The 11,406-nt window shown below is 34.0% G+C and overlaps 1 protein-coding gene across 1 annotated transcript in view; it reads left to right on the plus strand.

The window, feature by feature from the left end:
- The window catches only part of LOC129217190 (DNA-directed RNA polymerase III subunit RPC6-like), a 36,944-nt gene extending 29,223 nt beyond the window's left edge, over window positions 1–7,721 (plus strand). The window contains exons 6-9 of the mRNA XM_054851453.1: window positions 2,152–2,295; window positions 3,502–3,606; window positions 4,783–4,962; window positions 7,341–7,721. Of these exons, the coding sequence (XP_054707428.1) occupies window positions 2,152–2,295; window positions 3,502–3,606; window positions 4,783–4,962; window positions 7,341–7,418 (507 nt within the window). The 3' untranslated portion in view covers window positions 7,419–7,721. The remainder of the gene's footprint in view (window positions 1–2,151; window positions 2,296–3,501; window positions 3,607–4,782; window positions 4,963–7,340) is intronic.
- The last annotated feature ends 3,685 nt before the right edge of the window (window positions 7,722–11,406 follow it).

Here is an 11,406-nt window from a genome sequence, read left to right on the forward strand (position 1 = left end):
GACATTTCTTATAGTATAGCTTGCAACTTTTTAAACTTTTGATACATGGATTTAAAAGGTGTGTATTTAAGCTGTTATATACAAGTATTTTGTTTGGTATGCTAATTGCAAGTATTAATATTCAGCATTGCAACTGGTGACTAAAAGAGTGACTTTTTGACTGTATCTAAACATAGATAACTATGGCAACATTTTTATTGAAAAAAGGCCCTAAAGTGATTATTTTTTAAGAATTGGCAACTTTTTGCAATTTTTGAAGTCTATATGTTCATACGTAGTGATATGCATTGAGGGAAAAAGAGAAAAAATAATTTTGAGCACACCATTTGCATTCATTCGTATCACAAAGACAGCATGTATTTTTTGGCCAATAAGGCTCCCCGCATCAAGCTTATCAAGTTAAGAAGGACAAATGCAAAGCCCAGAAGGAGGTATGTAATATTATTGCTTTGATATGTTGAAATTTGTTCCAACAAAGTAGCAATTGATTCTTCACTACAACCTTTAAAGAAAAGTGCTGCAAAAATCTGCCATTTGCTTGTGAGTTTTTGTTTCCACCATACTCCATCAGAGTCAGCATGCAGATACAGTATAAACCCGCTTAAACGATTGACAAGGGACTGAAAAAAATTATTGTTAAACCAAGGATATTGTTAAATAGAGGAGCATATATGTTCAATGCAGTCAAATCTGGACCAGAGAAATGTATCATTAAATTAAGGAAATAGATAAATCAAGTTTCGTTAAATCGAAGTTACACTGTATTGATTTCAAAAGAGTGTTGATTTCAGTGTCAACTACCAAGAACATGATATAGCCCCAAAAAGTTCACAAAAGAGGAACATGCTCCTTGAACCATCCAAAACTATCAATGTTCAATATCACCGACCTCAACTAATATGCTTTAAACAAGCTGTTCAACAAAACAAAGAAAAGTCCAAAATGGTGCGATAAAAGTGAGAAGCTGATTTTGCAGCACAAGAAAGCTTGGCCACCTGTTGGTGAACTGTCTGCACATACTTGAAAGGGATACTGAAACTGATATGATGGTTGCCCCATGGTGGTTGCTGACACATTGCTTTTTCAGACTGTACATATAATTTGTTGTTTGATGCAGTAGGCACTTACTGGATTGCTCTTCATTTCATATGACAACATACAAAAATGGATTGATGACCGATTCACTCCAATGAAATAGAATTCTTTACTCAATTTATTGCCAGAAAGGTGGGCAAGTTTCTTCTTTTGACTGTTAAATAGTTTGTATAAAATAATTTAATATTTTCATTTTCGAACTATGTATTTTGTAGTAAGTTACCGCTCTAAATCAGGGCTAAGGCCGAAATACATAAAATAAATTATTAGCTACCAGTTTGTTTGGCTCAATTAAGAGGTTTTCAGCTCGCTCAATTACTTCCTATTTCGGGCTGATGAGTGATAAAAAGCACGGAACTGCAATTCTCAGATAGAATGACTGAGCTGGCGGTTGTATTTTATTTTATGCATTTTGTCCACATGCAAAACAATTAAAACTTATTCTCGTACCGAATACTTAGATGTGCTGTAAATATGTTTTAATTTCATGAGCTATTGTGCACATAGAAATATATATTTTTCCACACTTTAAACTTCATTGTTATTTTACCAGTAACTTATTACTGTATAAGTGGTTTGCAGGTTTCATTTGGAATTTAGAAAGGACTCCCAAAGGGGAAAAGGTTGAGAGCCACTGGTTTAGATCAACTACAAATAAGTTTTGCTGACATTATTGAACTAAAAAATTAAAATTATCAGCTTTTATTTCAGACTAGATTTTGACAATTGATTCTTTTCAAGCATTATTAAACAAAATTGTGCTATAGTATTGTCTTGTTTTAAAATATGAAATAATATTTACTTTAAAAAATATTTTACTATGAATTCAGTACTTCTGAAACTATCCTTTTAAAGATTTCTATTTTATTGATTCATTTTCAAAGATATTCAGTGGCAAAATATTGCATAAACAGTTATTAATCAAAAAATTAAATAATATCCAATTTTGAGAGTTTCACAAAAAACTTCTACTAAGTATTGCATTAAACTTTTATTTTTCAAATTCTTGAGTTTTTAAAACAGTTGCTTATTGTTTTTCATTGACTATTATTTCAGGCTTCCAAAAAGAAAGTTTATATGCTATATGACATTGAACCTGATCGTACTGTCACTGGGGGAACTTGGTATAGTGATCAAGAATTTGAATCTGAATTTGTGGATGTTCTCAATCAACAATGTTATAGATACCTTCAGCAAGTGGTAAGTTTGTTTCTGAAATTATTTGTGCATTATGTACATGTATTTGTATTTTGGGGTGCTGTTTTTTTCCCTTGATGTTAAAAATATTTCAACTCAAACAGTATTTCTTAAACATTTTTGTGAAACATTTCTTTCATCTTTTTTAGGGAGGGGGGATAAATCACATTGTAATCTTTTTTTTTTTTTTCAAATTATAGCTATAGGGTTTTTTTCTGAATCATAAATTTTCAGTCATAAAGGCAACTCATTCCATGATAAAGTTATTCATCTACTACTCATTTTTGCAAAAAATTGCATCATACCGTATTTTCCTGCGTATAATCCGTGGATTATCTGCAAAAAAGGCAAAGTTTATGAGGTGCGGATTATACGCAGCCGCGGATTATCTGTGATTTTTTCCCCCCCTTAACACCAACGCATCGAACCTCAATATTTTTACAGTAAGATTCACCAATCGAGACCGTACGCCGACTGAATGTTGTTTATTTTACGAAGCATGCATGTTCTTCTTCGCTGCCTGCCTGTATGTTGGTTATTTTACGTTGCTTGAATGTTCCTCTTGGCGATTCAGGTCATGTAAAATAAGCAAGATTACAGTGAAATAGGTAGCCATTTGCACAAGATTAGACCGTTTGCTCCTTTGTCTTGACTCTTTGTTTTTCAAGTAATTAGCGTAGTATAATCAAGATTTCAAGAAGAAATCATTATATTTTAGATTATATTTCAGATTAATTTTGATTATGCCTTCAAAGTAATTACTTTTTCACGTTTTTAGTTTAGTTGCTCAAATGGTATGTTAAATTCAAACTTTATTTTTTTACATCTTATTATCTGCGGATTATACGCCGCCGCAGATTATACGAAGCTTATTTTTCTTCAGGCCGATTTTAGAGCCTGTGGATTATAGGCCACCTGCGGACAATACGCAGGAAAATACGATATTTGGTGTTATCTGTGAGAGTTGGAAAAATTATTAGTCATTGTTTAAAACAAAGCTCAGGCTATGAAAATGTTGTCTACTATAGAACCAGTATTTCTTGTTTTAAGATGCTGATTTTCACTTTTACTTAAATAAATCAAACGCATCATCCCTGTTTAAGTTTTTACTGTCACTTGCATTTACACTCACTATACATTCCACTAATATTTGCTTGGAAAAATCTGAATTAATTTTAAATGTTTACACTATTTTCTTGCCTATTTTAGAAAATATGTGCCGACAAATTAAATGATCCAGTGTCTCAAAGAAATGCTTCTTATAAATCATCAAAGGATATTTGTAATTATATTAATGGACTAAAAGTTAGCAAAGTAAGTAGAGTAAAGTTGTTTCTTATTACCGTATTTTCGGGAATAAGCGCCACACCCGGTGTAAGCGCCGTATCGTAATACCTTCTCAAAGAAACATTTTTTTTTAATGTATGCGCCGCACCTTCCATACGCGCGCACCCAGCATTAAACAACTTAAAAGCACAATCAGTAGTAAAAAATGCTGGATTAAATGTAAATAAAAAACAAATTTGTTTCTCATTATTTTTAATTTACAATAATGAAATATTTTTAAAAATCCCCATTTTGCATTTTTTGCCTTTGGCATCCCTCGACTGGTCATCACTTTCGATGGTGAATTTATCCGACACATTTCTCATTAATGCCAAACTCTCTGGCAGCAAGACGATTTCCAATTGCTTCTGTCTTTTTTCCTTAAACTTAAAGACTGCAGTATAACTTTTCAATCGCTTAGGAGTCGTTTCAAAAGCAACTCTGTGAAGAAATTCCGCAAAAAAGTAAGCCAAGAGCACACAAACGACAGTAAAAGATGCAACGCGACGATGTGAGTGAATAATAAAGTTAGAGCTGGGAGACAAGTTTTTAATTAGGTTGCTTGAGCGAGCAACCCACTTTTGTAAGGCGGTGATAAATTCCCTTTACAAAACTGGACATCCATCCCTCTTCCTTACTAGTACTTTTGCTGCCTCCTCTCCCTGGCCCCTTTGTTTGGACGCGATAAGGCTTGCTTGCCCACGTGGATCAGCATATCTCTCCTCAGTGAAACACGTGCAATCGTTGACTCACCTCCCCCCCCCCCCCATCTTTGCTTTATTTGTCGCCCAAGGTCTAAGGATTTTGCAAAATGAAAGGAAACAATGTGATGCCATGTATAAGCAGCATTTTCAACTTTTTTTTTAAACTTGAAAAAAAAATGTATCCGCTGCACCCGGTAATTTTTTACTTTTTCTTGTATGCACCGCGGCACTTATTCCCGAAAATACAGTAACGTTTTGCTTTGTTATTAAATTTCAACTGTAATATTTTCATTATGCAGAGATTGCTTTTATTTTTCAAATAAGATTTTGTATGGCTCATGCAAATACACTTGTCTGAAGCATTCTGTCTGTAAAGCAGTTTTCTTTGGCTTGTTCCTCTATATTGAAACTTTTTGTGCAATAAGTATTTTACTAAATTTAATGTTTTATTTTTTATAAGGTCCAGTTAAGTATTCAAGACATTGAAACTATATTGGACACTCTCATTTATGATGCCAAAATTGAAAAGACTGTGATATCAAACTTGCAAAATAAATCCGGTTCTGAAAATTTATATCGAGTTACAAAGTCGTTAGTATCAAGCTGCGGGCTAATGAGGGTACCTTGCGGTGTTTGTCCAGTAAGTACTTCTCTTAACTAAGTGTAAATATCAATTTTCTTCCACTTAATTACCTATAGTATGTGATGTGTCTATTTATTTGTTTTTTCATTGAGTGCTCCATTCCCTCCCACACTTCTCGACGATCTTGGACAAGCATGTTTGCCCAGTAAATTTGATCAGTGGTTCTCAACCTTGGGGAGCTTTACAATGTAATTCCTCAAAAAAAGATGAAAGTTCTAGAAAAGTTTAGCATAACCACTATTTTTTTAAATTTAATTCAATAGCCTCTGGACATAAAAGGGATGTAGATTGTCAGCAATTAGCAACCCTTAAGTTGAATCCTGGATGTGCCACTAACTATATGCATAAAAAATCCAAGTAGTTCTCAATAATAATTTTTTTTTTGATGTATTTTTTAATTCAGTGTACGCCAGTTAATTGAATCTATTTTCCAAACACAGAACTAAGTCCAGCTTTATTGAATTAGCTGCTTTATGGAGTAAAAACTGTATGAACAAACGTGATTCATATAAGCGGCGTCCACTGTACTTACTATTGTAGTTATGGTTTTGAAATAGTTACCAAGAATCTTTTTAATGTTTAGTTTAGAAGATTATGTTAAAAACATGGAAAATTCAGATTTATATTCAAATTGAATTGTGAGGCAAATATGGAAAATTTGTTTCAAGGCCAAAGAAAAACTTGCTTTTGTCATGAAATTTTGTCAAAATTTAATAGGAGCATGGAGAGCGCATTGAGAAAAGCGAAAAAGAAGGCAATGTATAGCGCTCTTCTAAAAAGCCCTGGAGTGACACTATTGTCACTCCCTACCTGCATGTGCGCATGCCAGAAGGAAGTATTAAATGTAATATGCAAATGCAGAACTTACACTCTCAGCGTGTGTGAAGCTTAATATTCAAATGTGTTTTAATAACAATTTGAAACGAAGTGTTTTTTTTATGCTAGTATAAAAGTTTTTCTTTTCCAATGGTGCATTTTAATAATTGCAAATTATCAGAAAGTCTTTGACACTCATGACTTTTTGATAGGCTGGTTTTGGTGAATAAAATTAATAAATCCATGTTTACAATTGCTATTTTTTTGTGAAGGATCTATTTTTGAGGTCCTAAAAGAAGTCTTTGACATAAGTAGTGTTTTGTCTTATTAATGAGTATAAGATCATGTGCATTATTAATGCTTTCAAAATTAAGAATCTGTTAATTTATTTAAATAACTTTAAATTTTGACATAATTTAACCCAAAAGCTTGTACGTTTTGGAAGTATCATTACTGCTTGAAAAATATCCTTCTATCCTGTATGTCCAGGGTCACCAAGAGCGTAGGCAGGAAGCCCCCTTGTCAGTTTAGTTGCCTCGCCTCTCCCTGTGAAACTTATGAAATTTATTCTACTCTGATTCATTCCTGCCCCCCCCCCCCCCCGCACACTTCCTAAGGGAGGGGCAATGGGGAGTGATTGCTCCCTCCTTCAGTCGAACTCTTCCTCCGCATATTTCCGACACTGAAGTTCTAAAATCCAATTTTTGACAATCTTCAATAATGTTATGAAAAAGAGGGTTCTCCCTTGGAATTTTCTCGGAATTGTTAGTCTTGAAAATGCAATTGTAGCACATCTCTTATCACTTTAGTGAGAGGAACCGGAACTTTGTATGGAAAGTTTTTTGAAGTTCCGAAAACTTAATTTTAGACGATCTTAAATGATGTTAGATAAGACTAGGGGGCTCTGCCCTGGAAGGATTTTTAAATTGAAGTCAAAAGAGGCAATTATAGGACACCTTCAATGACATTAAAATAAGGGATGGGGCTCAGTACACTCCTCCAGAATTTTTTTAAAAACAGGAAATTCCAAAAATAATAAAACACAGGCAGAGGTTTGGGAATTTTTTTAATCAATATTATAAATCAATCGCCCCTCCTTGAATACTTTCTGAATCCCTCGTCCTGAAGTCCCACCATTAAGAGCCAAGCCCCCTAGTTTCTGACTATACTAGCATAGCCTCTTGTTGGCTGTGTTTGTCTGATATTCTTGAAAGGTCACAAAGGTATATTTTTATAACTTGTATACTAAGTGAATTCTCCTAATATTTCAGTAGAGCATTTTCAAAATAAAGTGTTGTATAAATTTGCATTTTTGTTATTAAAAAATTATGAAATGTTTAGTTGTGTGCATTACTGCTAAAAGAAATCTTAATGGTAGGGATTATGTGTTGTTGGTTAGCTAGTTACCTTTCAACTCATACACTTATCCCCCCCCCCCTCCTGTTTTTTTTTTCTCAAAATCTTTCTGCATTTGTGCACTAAACCATCAATATATTTAGATTACTTGATTTGAAGTTGTCTAATCAATATTAATTTTCATTTTTCCATATTACCTTCAGGTACATACTGAATGTCATGAAGGAGGTGCTGTGTCCCCATCTTCTTGTCCATACTTAAAAGAGTGGTTAGATTTTTAGGTTCTTACTCTTTCAGTCTTGTCATATCATCGAGGTTTATATTCACTTTAACATTTAACAAAAGTTTTTTTTAATGGCCAGAAAGAGTGGAATCATAATTTGGAGAAAGCACTGAATTTCATGAAGAGGTAGTGACTGTTGGTTCCCCAAGGAATGGTTGAAAACTTAACTTATTTTCTGATAATTCAGTACTTCTTCATCCAGAATAAATGTCATTCTTATATATAAAGCGAGCTCTTTTGTAGCATATAAGCGATTAGTGTATATAATATGCAAGCATGCTCAATAAAGCATTTTTCAATTGTATATCTGTATTGAAGTTTTTTATTACAGACATTTTCAGTGCCGGATCTCCCGTGGTAGTCTTTGCTGGGGGGGGGGGGGTAACTTTAGAGGGGTAGCAAATTTACTCTGTTTCAGTGGGGGTTTTTTCATTGAAACTCAGTATAAAAACTTTTTAAAAAAATGGGTAAGGGAACGATTTGCTCTGGGTGTGGTTGTTGATCCGGCACTGAACAATTTCGTGACTGTTGCAGCGTAGCTAGCCTAGAAAATAAGCACTCACCTCTCACTTCCTGACAACAAAATGTTTTATTGTGGCAAACAAATAAAATACTCAACTGGTCACTTTTTAAAAGCCAAGAAAGAATTGTTTGCTTCATTTTTTTTTCCAAAACAAGTCGTTTAAATTTCCACACACTAAATTTAAAATAATGCAAGAACAATCCCATATTACCAACAGCTAAGAAAACCATTTGTTCCTTTTACATTCCCAACCTACCCCCTCAAGATCTAACCAGTACAAACTCGAGGACCTGTGATATTGTCTATTGGCTTCTAAAAAGAAATGCAAAGCAACGTTGCTGTTTCACTTGCAGTGCTCTTATTAGTTTTTGGAATCCAGTGAAAAAAATGAATAATATCACCACTTGATGGACAGGAGGTAGAAGAGGAGAACTAATATCTCAGCAGTACCTGAATGGAAACAAGCAAGTGCTTCTCCTCGGACTTGTACTTCATCAGTAGTTTCATTTGTGAAACCAGAGATTCCAGAACTTTATGCAGTGGTCGTAAGTAGTGCAAGGAGAATGGCTATAAGATAAAATTCTGAGGCAGATGACAAAAGAAACTAGTATGTTGTGACCATTACTTTCTTATAATTCTGATCATTCTCCATGCTTGACAAGGAAGCAATATTCTCAACAAAATCAAAATTACACACGCAGAAACTTGGCGACTATTCCAATTCCCAAATGATCGCAAAAGCAAAGCAAAGAATGAAAATTAAAATTATTTTGAAAGCGTTGCTTAAAATAACTGTGTTTGTTAACAAATAAATAGTTTATTTGTTAACAAACGCAAGATGGCAACAGTTAAAAAGTTTGAATCATTGAGATTTTTCGGTCGTTTTCCAACAATCAAAATCATTGGAAATGTGCAGATGACAGTCTATTAGAATTTATTTTATTGTTGCATTAATAAAGCTATTTTTATTTTCACAAAAAAAAATCCCCCCCCCCTCCCTTGAAGCGATTGGCACCGAAATTGAACCAACACCTGTTTACATATAGGTTCCCATTTATTCCAAATTTATCCAGAACGTAGCATTACTTCTTGGAATATAGCACTCACAATGAAAAAGAAAGAATGTTCGATTGCACCACCCCCTTTTTCAGCTTTTGACGCCAAAATAGAATCAGCTCTAAGAGCTTGTAGCCTTTAAGGGCTGTTTGACGATAAATTTTTGTTTGATTCCGTTCATTATTTTTTGAGATACAGCAGTCACAATCGACGATGAAAAACGTTTGATAGCTCAGCCCCCATTTGAGCTATCAACACCAAAATTGAATCATCACCTGTACATGTTAGAGGCAACATATGGACTAAATTTTGTTTGAATCCACCAGTTACTCTTTGGGGATTACCATGCTCGCATAACTCAAGAAACATTCCAAAGCTCCACCCCACCCCCTATAGGAATTCGCGGTAAGAACTATTGGGCACAAGTTCACATAGGGGCACATTAAGTGTACCAAATACGTTCGATTTCATGCAGTAGTTTTGCTGTAGAGCGACCACAAAATACTAGTCACACACATACAGGGCACACAGACTGACAGACATTTTCCAAAAGTGATTGAAATGAACTCGGCACACCTTAAAACATTCAAATCCATCAAAACTTGAAAATTTGCTTGAAACCAATACTTTTTTTCTATATATTAGATATAGAAGGAAGTAAAAAGAAGTGACCATTGTATGTGATGGTTGTCTGTCCTTATAGACCATGACATGCAGTGGAGAGCAAATGATGAAAGAAAGAGAATATAGGATTAAATAATTTATTTTTTGCTTTTTAGTGGTGTAAATATAAAATAAGTGCGTAGAGTAGAGTATGTGGTACACTCCTTACGTACACATTGACACCAAATGCGCCATTATTTACAAAGAAAATTGTCTTCATCATCAGTTTGACTTTTTCAAAGTATGCTTTCCGAAAAAAAATCTCGAGTCACTGAAAAACAACAGAAATCACTTTAACTTTGCCTTGAGTTTTCTTGATTTTTCAAGGATCTCTTCTTCAGATACTGACTTGATGACTATAAGATCGTACCTTTTCAAATGAGAAAAAAAAATTCCGAATTGATCTATGCGTGTTGGAGTTTTAAAATATTTGGTTAAAAAAAGAAAAAATCTTAATGTGCATTACATTTTATACGATTTTCACTAAAACTGATCTTTGTTCCTCTCCAAGATTTATTTGTGAGTTAATTTAATTAGAACCATTGAAATGTCAATGGTTTTCCTAACTATTTTATATTTCACAATACACGTGTCACGTAAATCGTGAAAAAATCACATTTCTCTTTACTTGGCCCTGTTACAGATCAACACTAGAAACAGAGTATCTACTGTGGTGTTTTATATATGAAGATCAAAATACTACTAGAGCAATGATACTAAATGAATTTCCTGTTTGCTTCAGAGGAGTCTTTATTCGAAATTTGCAATATGACTACTAATGATTAATACAGAGGAAATATTACGGGGGACTCCCCCAAAGCAAGAGCCCCCCTAAAAAGGAAAAATATCAATCGAAACACCCCCCTCGCCCTTAATGGGGAACTCCTGATTAATGTTAATGTTTTATGGTACTTTCTTTAACACTGAGTAAAGAAAGTACCTTTGTTTTATGTCACTTTCTTTAACAATGGATTTTATATTTAATCGTTTAATATTGAAATCAAATGAAGTTTACTGTTTTTTGCCCATATTTTTTTTCTAAAGAACAAATATGGTGAAGCAAAGGTTTGGGACCTATGTTAGATCACTCCTATCCATTAAACTAAGAAACCATAAAAATATTTTCACTAAGTGAGACGCTATGAATTTACGAACAACAAAGCGCGAGTATGAAATTTGATGAGTTCCCTCGATTTCTCCAGGATCCCTTATACCCGGACCATTAGACGACCAGGAGAAGTATACCGTTTCAAACAGAAAAAGAATTTTCCTAATCGGGCCAGGCGTCTTCTAGTAATCGAAGAGCATAGTACATGAAAAAATTCCAACGTGGTCTGTGAATTAGTATTGCCATAATTGTAAATTAATCTGACGGTCATGAAACACAGTGGCGGATTTTTTGAAAAAATCGGCCCTGGCATTAGGAGATGTAACGGCCCCATAGCTCTTATAGATATTAAATTTTACCTAACGATTGGGATATCCCTTAAATATGAGGAAATTATTCTTAACAACTAAATATGTTTCATTAAATGAAATTTATCAATTAGGAACACTTCTGCGCTATAATGGTGTACAAATTGATACAGTATTAGCTAAACCTTATTTTGGGGGAAAATTGTGATTGTAATTGTCCATTTAAGTATTTTTATAATGCCCGGAACTTGATTGAATATTTCCGTAATGATAACACTGCTTGAGTAATATGGCCTTTTCTGCAGTCATAACATGTAACTTAATTGCC

Source organism: Uloborus diversus, chromosome 2 (genome assembly GCF_026930045.1).
Source record: "Uloborus diversus isolate 005 chromosome 2, Udiv.v.3.1, whole genome shotgun sequence".
Classification (NCBI taxonomy): Eukaryota; Metazoa; Arthropoda; class Arachnida; order Araneae; family Uloboridae; genus Uloborus; species Uloborus diversus.